The 21,513-nt window shown below is 41.1% G+C and overlaps 1 protein-coding gene across 1 annotated transcript in view; it reads right to left on the reverse strand.

The window, feature by feature from the left end:
* The window catches only part of rnft1 (ring finger protein, transmembrane 1), a 37,668-nt gene that overhangs the window by 2,240 nt on the left and 13,915 nt on the right, over positions 1–21,513 (reverse strand). Inside the window, exons 5-8 of the mRNA XM_048557033.2 lie at positions 16,452–16,605; positions 9,934–10,092; positions 7,475–7,540; positions 9–110 (exon numbers count right to left, since the gene is read on the reverse strand). Coding sequence (XP_048412990.2) covers positions 9–110; positions 7,475–7,540; positions 9,934–10,092; positions 16,452–16,605 — 481 coding nt within the window. The remainder of the gene's footprint in view (positions 1–8; positions 111–7,474; positions 7,541–9,933; positions 10,093–16,451; positions 16,606–21,513) is intronic.

Raw genomic sequence — 21,513 nt, forward strand, 5'->3', positions numbered from 1 at the left:
ACATTTACCTGACAGAGGAGGAGAATAGGTTCTCTGAATTCTGTCTGACAGATCGGGCAAATATCGCTTGCTTCACTGCACTGAAGTTTGCTGGCTGCAATCCCATAGTGCTTTAAAAGAATGTGATATGGTTAATGGTTTTATTAACAGTATTTATAGACATTTTATTTAAATAGTCTGCATAAATACCCACTCTTCCATTGTCAGTTTCTATAGAAAGTGTTAACATTGAAACATTTGACTTTAAAATATCAATTTGTTCTGAAGAAATCAAACCCTACATAGCGTCCACACCAATCGCCCCCTCCCAAAGAGCATCCCACTCAGACCTACCACGTTCCTATAACCCTGCATTTCCCATAGCCAGTCCACCTACGCTACTTAGATCTGGTAGTATGTTGTCAGAGAAACAGAGGGAACATTAAGTCCAAAATGGCACTTCGTTGGAGCTGATGGGGACTGGAAAAACTGTTTTAAATTCTGGAAGACAGGAGCAGCAAGTAGAATAGGTAGGAAGAGTGCTTGGAGCAAAACATAAAAGGAGTACTAGTGATAGTAGAGAAATGATAGAGTAGGTAAAAACCAAAAAGTCAATTCTGTTAAGAACCAACTCATGAAACTAAATAGGGGTGGGTATAGGGGATGTAAATGAATTAAAATCATGCTTCATCGTCCCTTTCTCCACATGCTGCCATACCTGCTGATCTACTTGTTGAATAATTCTGAAACTGCCAAGAACTACAAACAGGCTGACACCCAATTTAAAATAGTCTGTCAAGCAAAGGGTGGTGCCCTTGTGTACTGGAAACTACATATAAGGACTTGTTCTTTGCAGACAAAAAGAATGTGTACAGAAACAGTGCCTGTTGCAATTCTCAAAATAGCTGACCACTTTACCCTGAGAAATGAACCAGAAACGAAAAATCATCCTGTCTGTTTAAAACGTAAACAAAGTTTGCAGAGATATCAAAGTGTGGAGTTGGATGAACACAGCAGGCCAAGCAGCATCTCTGGACCACAAAAGCTGACGTTTCGTGCCTAAGCCCTTCATCAGAAAAAGTCTTGGCAGTTTACTTTCCATGCTGTATGACTATGGTGGACACAGACCCTTTAGTCCCACTAGTCCACACTGATCATAATCCCAAATTAAACTAGTCCCACTTGCCTGCACTTGGCTCATATCCCTCTAACCCTTTCCTACTCATGTACTTATCCAAACGTCTTAAATGCTGTAACTGTACTAGCATCCACCAGTTCCTCTGGCAGTTAGTTTTTAAAAAGGCCATGAGGGGCAACTTTTTTTTTTTACACAGTGGTTCATGTGTGGAACTCTCTCCTTTCACCTTAAAGACATGCCCCCTAGTTCTCAACTCCCCCACCCTAGGGAAAAGATCCTTGACATTTACTTTATCTTTGCCTCTCATGACTTCATAAGTCTCCATAATGTCACCCCTCAACCTCAATGCTCTAGTGAAAATTATCCCAGCCAGTTTTATGATTCAAACCCTCTGTTCCTAGCAACATCTTTGTACATCTTCTCTGAACAGTGTCCAATTTAATAATACCCTTCCAAAACAAGGTGACCAGAACTGTAAAAGTTCTCACCAACAGCCTGTACAACCTCAACATGATGTCCCAACTCCTACACTCAAAGGTCGGAGCAAGGACGGTAAGCATGCTGAATGCCTTCTTAGCCCAATGACCCAATTATCATGATCTCTAATCTTAGATAACCTTCTTCACTGTCCACTACAACACCAATTTTGGCTTCATCTGCAGACTTACTAACCAGGCCTAAATTCTCATCTAAATCATTGTGTTTGTCATTCATAAGTGGACCTAGTCATCATTTTAAAAAAAAATGCATTCTTGATCGCAAGTCCTCTACTAGAATACAAAGTGTGAAGCTGGATGAACACAGCAGACCAAGCAGCATCTCAGGAGCACAAAAGCTGACGTTTTGGGCCTAGACCCTTCCGAAACATCAGCTTTTGTGCTCCTGAGATGCTGCTTGGCCTACTGTATTCATCCAGCTCCACACTTTGTTATCTTGGATTCTCCAGCATCTGCAGTTCCCATTATCCCTGATCTCCTCTGCTAGCCTACACTTTCCAACAAATCAACACTTCTGTCATGAAATAAAAATACTATTTTTTTTACATTGCTGTCTTGCAAATCGTACTGATGGGTGCGAGACAAATCTTTGCCAAGACATTTTTTCCAAGCAATAGGTCAATTATACAAACTAGTCAAACCATACAATGCAATCACATCACTTACCATTTTGATCAGAGATAATGGGAACTGCAGATGCTGGAGACCCCAAGATAAAGTGTGGGGCTGGATGAACACAGCAGGCCAGGCAGCATCTCAGGAGCACAAAAGCTGTGTTCATCCAGCCCCACACTTATCTTACTTTTACCATTTTATTCAGTCCTCACTGCACGTCTAGTTCACCGACAAACTTCTCAGTCTTGTCTGTCTGTTGAGAGTAATGTCAAAGTGCTGACAGCCCATAAAACCCAGAAATAGAATTAAGACCTTCAAAAGACCTGCCTTTTCAAAATAAATCTAAATCCACACCACTGCATCACAGAATTGCATAGCATAGTAAAAAGGTCCATGCCAACTCATTGCAAGACCTATACAGGATAATTTCACAGTCACAGAGCATGGAAACAGACCCTTTGGTCCAAAAACAGTCCATGCTGAACAAATTTCAAACTAAACTAGTCAAACCTGCCTGCTCCTGGCCCATATCTCTCCAAACCTTTCCTATTCATACATCCATCCAAATGTCTTTTAAATGTTCTAATTGTATCCACATTCCACCACTTCTTCAGGAAGTTCATTCCATGCATGAACCACCCTCTTTAAAAACAAAATTGCCTTGTGTCTTTTTGGAATCTCTCCCCTCACCTTAAGAACGTGTCCCCTACTCTTGAAGTTCTCCTCTTAGGGAAAAGACTACTCCCGTCAACTCTATACCACATTATTTTATGAGCTTTTATCAGGTCACCTCTCAACCTCCTACACTCTAGTGAAAAAGTCCCAACTTATCCGGCCTTTCCTTATAACTCAAGCTTTCATTCCTGGCAAGTCTCTTCTGAACCCTCTCCAGCTTGATAATATCCTTCCTATAACTAGGTGACCATAACTGGACATGGTATTCCAGAAGAAGACTCACCAATGTCCCAACTCCCATACGCAAAGGTTTGAGCAATGAAGGCAGTATGCCAAGCACCTTTTTAAACCACTGTGTCTAATGTGTTGGAAACTGTAAAGAATTATGTTCCTGCACCCCTCAGTCTCTTTGTTCTTCAACACCACCCAACATGGCCAGTTAGAACATAGAACACAGAACAGTACAGCACAGAACAGGCCCTTCAGCCCACAATGTTGTGCCGACCATTGATCCTCATGTATGCACCCTCAAATTTCTGTGACCATATACATGTCCAGCAGTCTCTTAAATGACCCCAATGACCTTGCTTCCACAACTGCTGCTGGCAACGCATTCCATGCTCTCACAACTCTCTGCGTAAAGAACCTGCCTCTGACATCCCCTCTATACTTTCCACCAACCAGCTTAAAACTATGACCCCTTGTGCTAGCCATTTCTGCCCTGGGAAATAGTCTCTGGCTATCAACTCTATCTATGCCTCTCATTATCTTGTATACCTCAATTAGGTCCCCTCTCCTCCTCCTTTTCTCCAATGAAAAGAGACCGAGCTCAGTCAACCTCTCTTCATAAGATAAGCCCTCCAGTCCAGGCAGCATCCTGGTAAACCTCCTCTGAACCCTCTCCAAAGCATCCACATCTTTCCTATAATAGGGCGCCCAGAACTGGACGCAGTATTCCAAGTGCGGTCTAACCAAAGTTTTATAGAGCTGCAACAAGATCTCACGACTCTTAAACTCAATCCCCCTGTTAATGAAAGCCAAAACACCATATGCTTTCTTAACAACCCTGTCCACTTGGGTGGCCATTTTAAGGGATCTATGTATCTGCACACCAAGATCCCTCTGTTCCTCCACGCTGCCAAGAATCCTATCCTTAATCCTGTACTCAGCTTTCAAATTCGACCTTCCAAAATGCATCACCTCGCATTTATCCAGGTTGAACTCCATCTGCCACCTCTCAGCCCATCTCTGCATCCTGTCAATGTCCCGCTGCAGCCTACAACAGCCCTCTACACTCAACGACACCTCCGACCTTTGTGTCGTCTGCAAACTTGCTGACCCATCCTTCAATCCCCTCGTCCAAGTCATTAATAAAAATTACAAACAGTAGAGGCCCAAGGACAGAGCCCTGTGGAACTCCACTCACCACTGACTTCCAGGCAGAATATTTTCCTTCTACTACCACTCGCTGTCTTCTGTTGGCCAGCCAATTCTGTATCCAAGCAGCTACGTTCCCCTGTATCCCATTCCTCCTGACCTTCTGAATGAGCCTACCATGGGGAACCTTATCAAATGCCTTACTGAAGTCCATATACACCACATCCACAGCTCGACCCTCATCAGCTTTTCTAGTCACATCCTCAAAAAACTCTAAGGTTTGTAAGGCATGACCTACCCCTCACAAAGCCGTGTTGACTGTATTTGATCAAGCCATGCTCTTCCAGATGGTCATAAATCTTATCCCTCAGAATCCTTTCTAACACCTTGCAGACGACAGACGTGAGACTTACTGGTCTATAATTGCCAGGGATTTCCCTATTTCCTTTCTTGAAGAGAGGAATTACATTTGCCTCTCTCCAGTCCTCAGGTACGACTCCAGTGGAGAGCGAGGATGCAAAGATCTTCGCAAGTGGCGAAGCAATTGCATTTCTCGCTTCCCAAAGCAGCCGAGGACAAATCTGATCCGGGCCTGGCGACTTGTCAATCTTAATGTTTGACAAAATTTTCAGCACATCAGCTTCGTCTATCTCTATCCATTCCAGCATGCACACCTGCTCTTCAAAGGTGTCATTCACTACAAAGTTCGTTTCTTTCATAAAGACAGAAGCAAAAAACTCATTTAGGGCTTCCCCTACCTCCTCAGGCTCCACACACAAGTTCCCTATGCTATCCCTGATCGGCCCTACTCTTTCTTTGACCATTCTCTTATTCCTCACGTAAGTGTAAAATGCCTTTGTGTTTTCCCGGATTCCTTCTGCCAAGCCTTTCTCGTGCCCCCTCCTGGCTCTCCTCAGACCATTTTTGAGCTCCTTCCTTGCCTGCATGTAATCCTCTCTAGCTGAACTTGACCCTAGCTTCCTCCACCTTATGTAAGCTACCTTCTTCCTTTTCACTAGAAGCTCCACCGCTCTCGTCATCCAAGGTTCCTTAATCTTACCCCTTCTTGCCTGTCTCAGAGGGACATATTTACTCATCACTCCCAACAACTGTTCCTTAAACCGTCTCCACATGTATATAGTTCCCTTACCATGGAACAACTGCTCCCAGTCCATGCTTCCTAACTCATGTCTAATCGCATCATAGTTTCCTCTTCCCCAATTAAATATCCTCCCATTTTGCCTAATCCTCTCCTTCTCCATAGCTATGTAGAATGTGAGGCAGTTATGGTCACTATCACCAAAATGCTCTCCCACCACAAGATCTGATACCTGCCCCGGCTCGTTTCCGAGCACCAAGTCTAGAATGGCCTCTCCCCTCGTCGGCCTGTCAACGTACTGCGTTAGGAAACCCTCCTGAACACACCTTACAAAAACAGCTCCATTCAAATCTTCTGCTCGAAGGAGGTTCCAATCAATATTAGGAAAGTTAAAGTCACCCATTACAACAACCCTACTGCGTGCACACTTATCCAAAATCTGTCGACCTATGCTTTCTTCAATCTCCCTGCTGCTATTGGGGGGCCTGTAGTAAACCCCTAATGAGGTGACTACTCCCTTGCTGTTCCTAATTTCCACCCATACTGACTCAGTAGGCAGATCTTCCTCGACAAAGGAAGCTTCTGTAGCTGTGATACCCTCTCTGATTAGTAGTGCTACACCCCCTCCTCTTTTTCCCCCCCTCCCTATTCTTTTTAAATGTTCTAAACCCTGGAAGATCCAGCAACCATTCCTGCCCATGAGAAACCCATGTCTCTGTTATGGCCACAACATCATAGCACCAGGTACTGATCCATGCTCTAAGTTCATCACTTTTATTCCTGATACTCCTTGCATTAAAGCAAACACACTTTAACCGATCCCTTGGTTCCTTCCCAGGAAAATCCTTCCCACTAGCTGGTCTACCTCTTGCTACTGCCTCACCTGCATCAACGCTCACCTCTGGTATACAGCTCAGGTTCCCACCCCCCTGCCATACTAGTTTAAACCCTCTCGAACTACTTGAGCAAACCTTCCACCCAGGACATTGGTCCCCTTCCAGTTCAGATGCAACCCGTCCTTCTTGTACAGGTCCCACCCTCCCCAGAAGGCATCCCAATTATCAACATATCTGAAGCCCTCCCTCCTACACCAGCTGCGTAGCCACGTGTTCAGCTGCGCCCGCTCCCTGTTCCTCACCTCGCTATCTCGTGGCACCGGTAGTAAACCAGAGAACACTACTCTGTTCGTCCTGCTCTGCAGCTTCCATCCTAACTCCCTGAAATCACTTTTTATATCCTCAAACCTATTTCTGGCTATATCATTTGTGCCAATATGTAACACGATTTCTGGCTGTTCGCCCTCCCCTTTTAGAACCTTATACACCCGATCGCTTGGAAATTTGCTAGATTGCATTGTCTGTTTAATGTTAACTTTTTTAAGAAAATAACAGGTGGGCACAGGCTCAAACAGTTTAATATGGAGTTCCGGGAAGGAGCTGGGCAGCACTATAGAGACAGTATTTCTCCCATTTCACTGAATGGGTACAGGCAAACCACCTCAACCAGTTAAATTTTGCAAATGGCTTCCAGAAAACGTAAGCTTTGAAAAATGGCCAGCATAAATCAAGTAGGCTAAGTTATTTAATCTGATAGCCTTGTGAATTTCTGTTTCCTTTGGATACCAAACAAATTCTATTTCAAGTTTTTTGATGTTATACAGATAAAACAAAGTGTGTGCACTGATTCAAATTATTTAAAAGGTTATTACAGGAAGCAAATGTCTTTAAATGTGGGTGTTGTTATTTTGCCTACATTGTCTGGAAATGCATTTCTCCGACAAACATTAGCTACATTGTCCTAAGGTGCCCAAGAGGTGGCAACAGGCCAACACGGCATCTGCTGCTGTTGTCTGAGAAATGACCTTTTGAAGGGGTTTTTTTTTAAAAAAGTCACTCACAGGACGAGGGTGTCGCTGGCCAGGCAATAATCATTGCTCATTGTTAGAGGGTAGTTAAGAGTTGACTACATTGCTGTGGGTCTGGAGTGTTCCTCTCTAAAGAACATCAGTGAACCAGATGAGAGTTTTTGCAACAACTGCCAATGCAAAGGGAGAAAATTAGTTTATTGTAACATTACTATATTGTATTTATTTACCTGTTTGTGGATTAAACTCTTCAGAGCCCTCTTAAAATTGTTCCATCGACCATAGATTCCAAGGAGCTAGGGATTATAAACAAGGTGTCAGAAAGAATAAAACAAAGAACTGTAGATGCTGAAGATGTGAAGGAAAATAGTAATGGCTGGAGGAACTCAGCAGGTCTAGCAGTATCTGGGGAGAAAAAAAAAGTCCAGTGATTCTTCTTTGAAACTCATGAACTTGAAAGGTTGACTGCATTCCCTCCAGGGATACTGTCAGACCTGTTAAGTTTATCGAACAAGTTCTGTTTGCGTCCGAAATAACTATTTAAAATTCAGCAGGTGATAACAGCTCTTCAAGTTGCCTGACCAATTCACAACCCTCCCCTAAGTCACAGCAAAGTCGAACAATTTATTTTGAAACTCCAAGCAGGACTGGAAGGCAAACCGAGTCTAGAACAGACGGTGCAGGGATTGAACCCCATTCTGTTAGCATTTAATTGATATACACTGCAGTCATCTAATGAGTTCCGTAAGCCCGAACCAAAATGTGATAATGCTACTGGATCATTAATCCAGACTACCGAACTGGAGCATGCAGCTGGAATACTTGAATTTAATTGTTAAATTAATAATGAAATGACCAGATTATAGTACAAGCCTAACTGGTTCTACTTGTAAGAAACTACACGTAACTACAGATCCACAACAATTTGACCACCTCTTAGCCACCCTTAAAAGCCATTGCAGATAGCATATCACCACCTGCTCAAGGTTAGCTAGAGAGTGGATACAAATGCCTGTACTCACACCCTTGGAAAAAATTTAAAACATGCTACTTCTCCATCTCTAAATCCAATGTCACGATTTTGCTTTGTAATGGCAAGGGGTAAGTCATACTTAGTCACTATCTTTTGCTGTCAGCCTTGTTTGATCTTTAAAATCTAGGCAGATGGCACAGCACTAACAAGAGAAAGCTTGTAAGATCTTACCTACCTTCAATTAAGATACCATTGATATTGCAATATCAACATTGGTAACTAATCAAATCCGCTGCCACTGTTAAGAGCTGACAGTGTACTGTCTCAATGGCTACACCGCTGAGTTGGATTCAGTACAGACGTTTCAAAAAAAAAAGCACGAACTGAAACATTACCATTTCTGCCACCACTCCTTCTACATCCTTTCCTCTCAGCTATGCACACCCCTACTTCCTCTGAGCAGCACAGCTAAAGCAGGAACCAGGTTTAGCCAGCTGCTGGCAAGATGACCAACAATGTGTCCATTATCTCTATTGCTTCCTCTTACACACTGGAATATAGAATATCAGGTGCAAGAACTTAACAACATTCAGTCCCATCAATTTCTGAAACACATCTTTCTTTTGGATATTTAAAGCTTATTAATACTAGATCCCTTCAATTCCTCATTTTCCCTAGGCTACTGGACTTCTAATTATGGGAGATTTCTTATCTTTCTCAATGAAAGTAGACCACAAAGTAATCATTTAGCTTCTCTGCCATTGCTCTCCTCTATATTAAACACTCTTCTTCCAGCAATATATCCACATGCTTTAGTCAGATAAGAGTTTTACAGTTTGTTGTGTTTTGCTAGTTCGTATCCAGTTCTCCCTTTCGTTGTCAGTTCCTGGGTCCTCTACTGCATTCCTAACTCCTCCCAGTCCTCAGCTTTACTACTATTTCTGGCCAAATTAATAGGCCTTCTTTTCTAATGTACAATTCTTAACTTCCTCTGTTTGCCAACAGTTTTAGGGTACTTTTGTGTAGAAGCAAAGTATACTTGCTGTATACTATGTAATAAATTTTTAAAAGATGATCTATTGCCTATGTACTGGCCTACCTTTTTATGCATTGTTCTAGTCTACTTGTCTGTTTTCCCCTCTCACCTTCATAAGTTCATGTTCAAACCACCTTAATTTCAACCTTAAAGTAAATTTCGACAAGTTTTAGGGATTAAGTGACCATGAAAATTATCTTACAAGATCATTGATCAATTCCGCAACATGTTCGAGAAAACCATCCCCCTGGAAACCATCCTTTCAATGTGGAAGTTCATCATCCACAGCATTAACGTTCATTATGTTTACCTACACTATATGCAGATTGAAGTTACCCACGAAACATGCTTCCCTAATCTCCATTAATACCATGCACCTCTCAAACGCTTTGTTTGGTGGCCTATAAATAGCCAATTCCAACGTCTGCTGACTCTTGCTGTTTGTTAACTTCACTCAAATAGATTCCATATTTTGTTCCTCCAATTCGGAGATCCTCCCGTACCAATGTACTGATTCTATCCCTTATTATCAACACAATACCATGTCTTTACGGTCTATTCTTTCTAAATGTTAAATCAATCATTTTTACCTGGGAGGTGTATGAGACAGGTGATACTGAAGATTTGCTCTACGAATATAATGTTTTTAATGCAGCAGCACAAATTAATTTCCTTCTTACCTTGAGTATGAGGTAGAACAAACTTAACAGAATACCAAGAGTCCAGATCGTGAAACCATCTGATTCTTTATTACCAACCAGATACCAAGACCAAACTGGTAAGGGTACAAGTGAGCGGTGAAATTGGCTCACTTCCTCAATAACCATGTACCACTGACCCTTTTAAAAGAAAAATACAAGTGGTAAAAGTCAGTAAACAAAATTACACAACTATGCCAAGCTCTGCTATAACCAAGATACCTTTCTACCGAATACATAAATGTTACATCTTCTGTTTTTATTTAAAATACCTCTGAACCACCTCAAGCATCTTTTAATAACTGAAATTTTATTAATTCCAAAGCAATAATGAAGTACAGAAATCAGTAAGACAATAGTCTATCAAGTACATTGTTTCCTAATACAGGCAAAACTACAACTGTATCCATGTCAACTAATTACACACATACAATAGCAAAATCACCCCAATGTTTTGCTTGCTGTAAACGATTGATTGGCTACCTTTTAAATAGAACAGCATTGTACTAGGCAATATCCACTGAAATTCTTGTTTAGATGGACTATTTCTTTAAAGCCAGAAATGACCTAAGGAGAGACAAGTTTGACTTTTGCTCAAGTTGGAAAACTTCGCAAAATGGAAACTGCCTATCCAGTTTAGATTGCAAGTCAAACACATCTGGCATGTTAATCTTATTTTGCAGCAGTAACTAAGTGTGATGACCACAAATTTTAAAATGAAATTTGTCATGGATCACAATGTAAGATGTACTTTGTAAAAAAAAAATAAAAAAGTCAAGAGTTTCATACCGCTATACAAAATGTATTATTCTCTTGTCATGAAGCTGAACTGGTGTCCCTTCTAATAGATTATATTTTAATCAATTTAAATTAACTGAAGCAACACAGTTTAATTGTTCTTTGGTCAGAATTTTGACAATTCTAGTTTAATATTCAGATAGGTAGTTTGGCAAGTTTCAATAACTGGCTTTAATGCCTCTAAATTCATTTTAAATCTTTAAGTGTAGCACCTACACATACTGGGTACTAAGAATGGTGAATCAATCTGCTGTGACATTGCACACAAGGGTAAGGTATTAAATACCTTAATTTTGTATTATGAATGATTAAGTAGGAAAACTCAAACATGGGAAGCGAAGTTAGTTTGACTAAGAATTTTTCTGCAGTATAAGCTCAGGCGCAAGGAGGTATTCTACTGAATCAGTACAGCACAACTTTTGTATTTGGAACAGAAAATAATTACCCTTCCCTACACTGACTCCTGACTTCCTTAATGTCACCAACTAAACATTCTCATCCTCATTGCTTTGCTATTCCTCACCTCTAGACTCATCCCACCAACACTTCCCCAAATTTGTTCTTCTGACTTCATCCCACCACTTCGTTTTACTGATTAAAGCTATCTAAATCTCATCTAAAATCCACCACTGCCATCTTTCACTTCAGAGAGTGGAATGCTTGTGTTGGGGGTGGGGGGCAGTGGATAAGTTGGGACTGATTCCCTTAAGTGTCAGAGGCTGAGAGGTGACCTTTAGGAGGTTTATTAAATTAAGAGGGGCACAGAGAGGGTGAATAGCCAAAGTCTTTTCCCCTCGGCTTGTCCTTATGTTTAAGGTGAGAGGGGAAAGGTTTAAAAAGTGGGGGGGTTTGAGGGGCAACTTTTTCCACACAGGGTGGTGCATATATGGAATTTGCTGCCAGAGCAAGTGGTAGAGACAGGTACAACTACAACATTTAAGATAATATTTAGACAGTTTTGTGGATAGGCAAAGGTCTGGTGAGATAAGGGCCAAGTGTGGGCAAACAGACCTAGTTCCGTTTAGGAAATTTGGTTAGCATGGATGAGCTAGGCTGAAAGGCCTGTTTCTGCACTGTATAACTCTATACCTTTGTAATTTCGTAAGTGTTGGCAATCTTCCAAAAATCACATGTGGCCTTAAACAATAAGTGTTAACAAGTTATTTGACCATGGAGTCACAAAAAAAAAATTCCGGCTGATTTCCCAGAAGGCAAATCAACCGATTAGAGGCCCAGAGTTTTAACTCAGACAGGGCAGCCTGAACCTGGACCTGCTTGCTCTATGTTGCTTAGGGGTGCAATAGGCTCATACATTTAGTTAATATGAATACATCAAGACTGTGTAGTAAGTAAATGAGCATAATTTGCATCAACTGCTTAAAAGATTCCTTACACCCCAAAAGCACTGACCTACCACTTGAAACAAGTCAGCTCAAATTAAAGTGCAATCAACTTTGCAAGCAATGTGTCTTCAATAATTGCAGCATAAAATCTGCAAATGATACTTAGCTAAACATGTACAAGGAAAATAAAGCTTCTTACAAACTCATTCACAAAATGTCTAGCATGAAAATAATTGCGTTACCCGTGATTTGTATCCCTGCATTAGGAGCCAAGCGCATTTTGAAAAATACCAGTTTCAGAATGTGAAGCGTATCCCTGACGACAGTTTCTAAGTGCATTGTTTTCATTCTAATGCAACTGACAGGAATAAGGTAGTAAAGGAAATGTTGTTTTATAGTGTATAAACTCATTAGCAACTTTTGATAATCAATTCTCTCCCCCTGCCCAAACACAAATTTGGTTATCCTATCTAAACCATTGAAAAGTTGGTTTTAACCCCCTCTGTCACTCAGTCTAGCACACTTCCTAGAAAATATAACAGGATCCTCAACTGTTTTCACGCCGACTGCCTCGGCTAATGACAGCTGCTGGCGCTTCCCTAACACAGATCGTGAGCTAGGGAATGAACTCGGGGGAAATCTTTCCGACGTGAGCAGCACAGAACTGAAAACATCAAGGTAATGATGAGAGTAGTGATCCTTAGGTGTTTCATAATAATGCATGTGCCGTGGTCTCTCAAATAAAGATACAGCTGAAGAAAACAAAAATACTGAGCATTTTTGAAAACTATAGCAAATATTTTTTAAACTGCCAGCTTTTCGGAAGTCAAATTACCTGTATATAGTTGGAAATATTTAACAACCAACCGTTCTGTAAATAACCACAAGTTGAAGACTGCCATATGAATTTGTCACTTCTGAAGGTTACAGCTATACAGTGGAACATTAATATAAGGCTCAGCTGCAGCATAAGTAGTGTCAGAAATAAACTAACAAAGTCTTTAGGAAGCATCACCACACCACTGATGTGAACATTTCAGGCTCAAAATGTGCTAATGTTCTACATTATTAGCCATGACCTCACAATTCCAAATTGGCCTGGGTCAGATAGCTTCTTGTGAAATCACCAAGTTCTTTTTCACAATATTACAGATTCACAGCTAGATAGTGTGGCCAAAGCATGTATGTTAACTATCACCAACTAACCAAATTCCACCCACTTTCAGGTGATGACCCACACTTCATCCAAGTAACCAATCCTCACTTGTGAGCCCAGATAGCATTACCCTACTGCGTAATACAGATGTATTTACTGGGTAGATAAATAGAAGAAGACAGGAATAAAATCAATGTTTCCCAACTATTTTCCATCATGACCCCTCAAGTGAGAACTGAGGCAATGGAATTGGGGAACAGAAGACCTGTGAAACTGGGGGTAGGGGTGAAGGGTGGAGCTCTGCAGCAGTCGTTGTGACCTAGTTACTCACAATCCCACTTGGGGATTTCCAACTTCAGGAAGCTCTGGAATGGTGTGTAATGCTATTAGATTTAGATAAGTAAACAGCTGGGGCTTGATTAAAAAATAAGATACTGGCATGGACTAGTTGGGCCAAATCGCCTGTTTCTGAGCTGCATATCTGTGTTGCAATCCTCACCTGACGTCTCCACATACTGCTTGGAAGTGTTCATACAAGCTCTGATCAAGGGAACATTGTGTTTTTTTAATATAAACACAATCATTCACAGGAAATGAGTGCCAGTGGCAAGACCAATTTTTATTACCATCCCCAGTTGCCCGAGGGATGCAGTAATTTATTGAACACTACTGAATGGCTTGCTAAGACTAACACTTTGCTTTGGGCTTGCAGTCACATGTAGGCCAGACAGATTTCCTTCACTGTAGGGTATTCATGAATCAAATAGGTTCTGACAACAAGTCAGTGGTTTGAAGGTTGTGGCTTTGCTTTGCATCAGATTTATCTAGCTGACTAATGTTAAGATAAATCTAATTGAAATTCTGCCATGGTGCAAGTTGCCAAGATGAGATATCTGCATTAGTGATGTAGGAATTTCTAGTCCAGTAACCTTAAGACTTTCTGTCTGGATGAATGACCCTAACCTCCCAATTTCTTGCCATTTCGATAAACCATCTTGCCCCCACACTAACATTTCTGTCCTTGGCCTACTATAATGCTCTAAAGTTCAATGCAAGCTGAATGAACACTACCTCATTTTTCACTCAGAGACTGTAGAGCCTAGCACTCAATATTGGCTTCGATAACTCCACGGTATGGACTCTGTATTCCTTTTCTTCTATACCCCACTGTCCACTCAGCAATATTTTGAATGTCATTTGCTTTGCTCTCAGTAGAGTACACACATTCTCCTTTACACAAAAGTAACATCTGCACCTATTTATATCTGTCATGCCTTTCCCACCATCATCTGTTCCATTCACTCCCCTTCTCCTTTTGTCATGAGCATAAAAAACAACAATTTTGCAGCCCCCTTCAGTTCAGAAAGGGAGTCATTTTGGATGTGAAACTTTAACTGTTTCTATCTCCAGCATTTCTGCTTTTATCTTAACACCTAGCGGACGTATCCCATTCGGACAGCCTGGTGGTGAAAGACATCATCCAGCACTCAATGCCACTGAGATTACTACAGTATAAAACTTCTCTTTACTCTATGAGGAGATGACACTATAGAGTTAGCAGTACAATTCCCAAGGACTGCAGATATACCATCAGCTGACCAGTAAATGCTGTTGATTAATCACTGGTAGTTGTCTCGGATCAGCTTTCCTACTGCTATGAAAACTTCACAAGCAGCATGGGCTGAGCACTATCATTCAGAAAGAAGTATGAACTAGTTTATTCAATTACTAGCATTGACAGTGTGCTGCACTAGGTATTTTGACTCTTGGACAAGACATTAAACCAAGGCTCTGTTCGCTCAGGATCCACTGGCACTCTTCCACCAAAGAGCAGGGAAGATCTCCCTGGTTTTCCAGCCAATGCTATGCCTCAACTGATACCACTAAACAATTATACGATCATTATCTCATTGCTGTTTTTGAAGTTTTCTGTACAGAAAGGTGGCTACATTTTCTATAGGGATGCACACGAAATGGTACTTAGGTGTCCATAAAATGCTTTGGGACAAACGGAGGGATGTCAGTGTGGAAATCTCTCATTAATTTTAAAAAGTTGAGGTTTCCTTATCAAAACAGTGCTATTTAAATTGACACTGCTAACCTGCATCCGAGGTCTCTACATCTGTTAAAGCGGTATAACTGTTCGAAGATCTATTTTAATTGGGTGAAGATGGAGATAAAAATCAAAGGTGGATAAACACTAGAAAACAATTCTGCTTTTGGAAAGGAGAACAGACAGAAAGAAAGAACGTAAGAGCTAAACACTCCCCACAATAATGACAAGCCAAGTGTTTAAACAATGTCTTAGCTTGTTTTATTTGCAAGCACGCATGTTCAGGCAAAGCTATGATGTTGAAAGTCTGTGTGTTAATCTAAGCGTTCATCAGGCAAGCAGCTGAACCATAGATTAGCCGATCTCCAGATTCAATCCTCTGACCAGGCCAAATTAGTTGGTGTAGGCTAAGACAGAGTCAAAATGTTACAGTTGGCTTTGCCACCTGTGAATTAGAGGCAAGACTGAATATATTACCACTTCTATTAAACTAATGCCTGCTGTGAGTGAGAAAAGACTGGACAGCAGCCAGTGCCAGAATTGTGTTCAGCTTTAAAAACCTCTGCCATCTCAAAAGCTTGGAATGAGTGAGGACATCTTGGGCAAGGGATGAGGAAATATCAGCATTCATGAAAAGATTCTGCAGCATGATACGAATAGTTTCAGAACAGTAAGCAAAGACAAAGACATAGATATTGTTAAAAAAGCACAAAAAGACATCTGTCTTTTCTTTCAAAGCTCCAACCACTGAAAAAAAATGAAGGTGTTCCTGACAGTCAATTCAAGACCACCACATCCATAAAAACCAAGAGAAAGTCTGTATTATTCCAGTTGATGGTAGACCCACATAGTGAATAGGAACGACATACATGAAAAGCATCTGGATGCTGCCAGGTAAAACAAAAGGGACCCCAAAAAGAAAATCTAGATTAGGCAATGATGAAACAGTTCAGAAAAATGTCAACAATTACAAACAAAGATTTTCCTCCACTCTTTAAATGTCATTTTGAAGATATCTAGAAAGTATACTAGTAATAGGAGGTTAGTACCTCAAGAGGACAGAGATTGATGATTTTATAATGTATTCCTTTTGTCCCAGACATGTTTGGCAGTTCAAGATGTAATCAACGACCATCTTCACTAAGCTTACCCTTGACTTGAATGACATCAGTGGCGAAGGTACCACGAGGATAAGGCACTTGAATCCCATATAGAGGAACTTCAATATGAAGTCTGCAGTTCCCACAATCCATAGCACATCCCAGAATTCGACAGGATCGACATTGGAATGCAAAAAGATTAGACTGTAAAGAAATCAGTACCTTTAAGAAATTGCTAATATTATTTCCACGAATTTTTTTCTAAAATTGTTCCCAACAGCCAAAATACCAAGAATTTGTAAACTTATTTCTAAATGGTTAATCTTTACACATAATAGTAAATCATTTGATCTAAATCAATTTCACCATGTTGTAATGTAGCTATCACTCAGCAAATAAAGCCATTCACTGGGGCTTTAATTTGTTTGTCATGGATATAATTTTTTTAAAATTGAAAATTATGTCACATTTGTATCCCAATGCCATCCTCCACTCCAAAACATGGACAGGTGATTAATAGGAATCTTGGCCAACAGCTAAACAAATCTCCCACCTGATGACATCTCTTATGCCCTGGGAAATTTTTCCATATTACATAAATGCAAATTGATGTACAATTTTCTGATTAATCATTCATTGTATTACTAGTGCTGACAGGTTGGTACATTTACCAAACCAAAAGTCAATTCCAAAAAAAATGTGCTACACTTTCAGCAGGCATTATATTGCTAGCAGGATTGAAATTAAGCTGAGCCTCACAATTTGTCTGTGCATTCATTTCTCTCACACATCTAAATTACATTTGTTTTTCTCACACTACAACCCCTTCGCATTTTTCTTTTCCAACAAGCCCTTACTAAACACCTTCCTGAAGGCATGAAGCAATCTGAGCCACAACTAATTCACATTTCAAAGTGTTCCATGATTAACCAATAGGACCTGAGATTTAAGTAGCATGAATCCAATGAAAACCAAGAATAATTTCTCTTCAGCACTTCTACCCAAACCTCAAACTGATCCCCAGTATGGAATTGATATTTGGGTCACTCTCAAGGTGGACTAGGGGTATAAAAACAAACTAGACTGATTTAATTTCATATCTTACACCCTTAAATCCACCCCATAGTTAGTGCAAAACTTCTTTCAGTGAATACCTCTCTCCCCTCCCTGCCAACCAGTTAAAAATTCCCACAGGGCCTACAGTGCAACAGCAATTTTGTTTTCTGTGTCATAAGAACACCACCCAAGAAGAACAGTCTCTTTAGCCAGTCCTTGGGCATTCAGTGAAGCAGTGGCAATGAGTGCGGGGCAGAGAAGGAAAGTCTTCAGTGCTGTCAGTACATCCCCAGTGAAGTCAAAATTCAGCCAGGAGCCACATTCTCCCTCTAACCCACTGTGAGGAGCTGCTCAGCTGTACTGCACAACTGTCGGCATTACTTTGTTATCTTTATCTCTGTTCCCCGATTCTCAGTCTCAGGGTCTTCCTGACATTCAGTCTCAGCAGGGCTAGCAGCACAGGTGTAGATGGTTAAATTATTAAGCAGTAATTGAACATCACCAAGCCCAGGCAGCCAACTGCATCTTCAGGTCTATTACTCTTTTGGTTTTAAAATTCAGACATAGCCATCAATTTCATTCCAAATAAACACCAGAATTGATCACCAAAATAACACTGATTATGGGAACTGCAGATGCTGGAGAATCCAAGATAATAAAATGTGAGGCTGGATGAACACAGCAGGGCCAGGCCACAGCAGGCTTCTGATGAAGGGTCTAGGCACGAAACGTCAGCTTTTGTGCTCCTGAGATGCTGCTGGGCATGCTGTGTTCATCCAGCCTCACATTTTATTAACCAAAATAACACTTTTGGGGGACTAAGTGATTCTTCAATAATTAATAATTCTGAATTGATTATGAAAGGATTTAAACTGTACTTTGTTTGTGATTAGTTATGAAAGGTTTTCTCCAATTGCCCAGGTTAAAAAAGTAAGGTTAATTGTGACATTTTTGGCTCAAGCAATTGTAACCTTGGGCTAACAAATACAACAATGCTTCACGATAAAATGCTTTTACTCAAAGACATTGGCTTAGTTTTGTAATTTAAAGCACTCCACATGCCTATGTACATTAGCTTCTATTGTTATTTTGAGCTTTAACTTGCTTTAAACATCAACAGTTGTGACAGTCACTCATAGTTAAGCGATATTGATAGATCTTGGGGAGTATCCGTTAGAACACTTGGGATCATAATTAACTCTTGGGAGGGGACACTAAATACTTGAAGCAGATTCACAAATTGTTCTACGGATGTGTTATTTTGGGCAAAGATCTATGAAGTTGGTAGGGCGAGAGAAAGAAGCGGTTACAAAAAGGGACAATCTTACAAAACAGTTAGGATGTCAAAGAATGACCAGGAGATAGGAGGAAGCCATGTTACTAATATGACCCTTACTTCTAAAAGAAATCTAAACAGGAATTGAGCAGACAGCACCTAGCAAATCTAAGACTGACTACGTACAGGCACTAATATGAGCCATTTGGACTCTCTGATCATGATGGAAAAAAAAGGATGGTGACTATTAACTAGTGATGATTCTTAGTGGTTTGGGACACAATAAGGAGGACTGAAGACAGTAGAACTTCAGTCAACAAAACAGATCAAGAGACCTGTGCTTAGTCAACTGATGTCACAATCTGCTGTCCCAAGATGGATCAACTGATCCCAAGGTGGATTGGGAAAGCAATGGCTTTCTGGCATTATCACTGGAATATTAATGCAGAAACTTCAAGTCACAGAGTCCCACAGCACGGAGACAAGCCCTTCGGCTCAAACTGGTCCATACTAACCTCATTTCCCTGTACTTGACCCATATCGTTCTAAACCTTTCTTATCCATGTATTCATCCAAATGCCCTTTAAATGATGTTAATGTACTCGCCTCAAACACCTTCCACTGGCAGCTCATTCCTTCTGCTTACTACCCTCTGTATAAGAAAGCTGCCCCTCAGGTTACCATGTATGCTTTCCCCTCGTGGCTTAAACCAATGCCCTCTAGTCCTCGATTTCCCAACCCTAGGGAAAAGACCGAGTGTATTCGCCCTACCCATGCCTCTCATAATCTAATACACTTCCATAAGATCACCACTGAGTTTCCTATGCTCTAAAAGAAAAAAGTCCTAGCTTGTCCAACCTCTTCCTGTAACATCCTTGTAAATTTCTTCTGCACATTTGCCAGTTTAATAACATCCCTCCTATAGCAAGGTGAACAAAACTGAGCACAATAATCCAACTGTCTCCTCACCAACCATCCTGCAACAGTGCAACATAACTTCCCAACTTCTGCACTCAATGAAGGTGCTGATGTCAACGTTACCTTAGTGAGTGTTCTGGTGACCCCAGTTTCAATCTCACGATGTCCGATGGCTGAACTCAAATTCAATTAAAAAAATCTGATTCTAAGAATATAATGATTACCATGAAACCACTGCCAATTGTCAGAAAGACCTATATGGTTCACTATGTCCTTCACAGGAGGATATCTGCCATCTTCACCTTGTCTGGCCCCTACAAACGACTCCAGACTCAGCAATGTTGTTGATGCTCAACTGCCCTCTGAAGAGGCCGAGTAAGCCATTCAGTTGTATTGATTGTGACAGTTGAAAAGAGAAGTAAAACCACATGGAGCACCTGACATCAATCTAGGCACCACAAATGACAATGGCAGAAACAGCCCTGTCAACCTGCAAAGTTCTCTTTATCATCATCTGGGGGCCAGTACAAAAACTGGGAGAACTGTCTCTCAGACGAGTCAAGCAACAGCCTGACATATTTATGTACATGGAATCATATCTTAAGAATATCCCAAACACCACCACTACCATCCAAAACATAGACAAAAGAGCTGAACTCCAGAGGTGAAGGCAGAGTGACAGCCTTCAACATCAAGGCCATATTTGATAAAGTGTGGCGACAACTGGAGTATTGTATGCAGTTCTGGTCACCACGTTACAGGAAGGACGTAATTGCTCTGGAGACAGTGTAGATAAGATTTACAAGAATGTTGCTGGGGATGTTGAATTATAGCTACGAGGAGAAATTGGAGAGGTTGGAGTTGTTTTTCTTGGAACAGAACAGGCCAAGGGTCAACATAATTGAGGTATACAAAACTGTGAAGGATCACTGATTCAAGCCAAGTGGGAGAAGGATGAGATGGGATGCAAGTAAATTTTCTTTAAAAGAACCAGAAAAGGTGGTGGGTATCGAATTTGCTGACGTGGTTGGCATTGGAGGCAGAGACCCGAAACTCATTCAAAAAGTACTTTGATCTGCACGATCACCGCTGTAAGCTGCAGTGCTATGGGCTGTGTACAGGAAGATAGGATTTGAAAGAGCATCTGGATGTCATCGAGTCAGTATGAACATGATGGATTGAATGGTCCCCTTCTATGTTGTATCATTTCTGCGATTCTATCAGGGAGCCCTATCTAAACTGGAAACAGTATTAAGTCAGGAAGAAAACTCTGATTGCAGTCATATTGGCACGTAAGAAGATGGCTGTGGTTATTGGAGGTCAGTCATGTTAACCACAAGACTTCTTCTCAGGAGCTCCTTGGGGTAGTACCCTAGTCCCAACCATCTTCAGTGTTTCAATAACCTCCCATCCATCATAAGCAACTGGGAACATTCACCAATGACTGCACAACGTTTAGCACCATTCACGACTCCTCAGATACTAAAGCAGTCCATGTTCAAATGCAGTAACACCTGCACAATATCCTGAACTGGGTCGAAACGAGGCAAGGAACACTCGCAGCACATAAGTGACCATCTAGCTACGACCCCTTGGCATTCAAAGGTGTTACCATCACTGATCCCTCCACTAACATTCTGGGGGTTACCACTGACCAGAAATTCAACTGGGCTTGCCTTAAAAATACAGTGTCCTGGAATCCTGCAGTGAGTAAGTCATGTCCTGACTATTCAGAGTCTGTCCACTATCTACAAGGCACAAGTTAGTAGCATGATGGAATATTCTCCACCTGCCTGGGTGATTGCAGCTCCAAAACTCAAGTAATATGACACCATCCAGGACAAAGCAGCCCATTTGATTGG

The sequence above is a fragment of the Stegostoma tigrinum genome, chromosome 27 (assembly GCF_030684315.1).
Source record: "Stegostoma tigrinum isolate sSteTig4 chromosome 27, sSteTig4.hap1, whole genome shotgun sequence".
Lineage (NCBI taxonomy): Eukaryota > Metazoa > Chordata > Chondrichthyes > Orectolobiformes > Stegostomatidae > Stegostoma > Stegostoma tigrinum.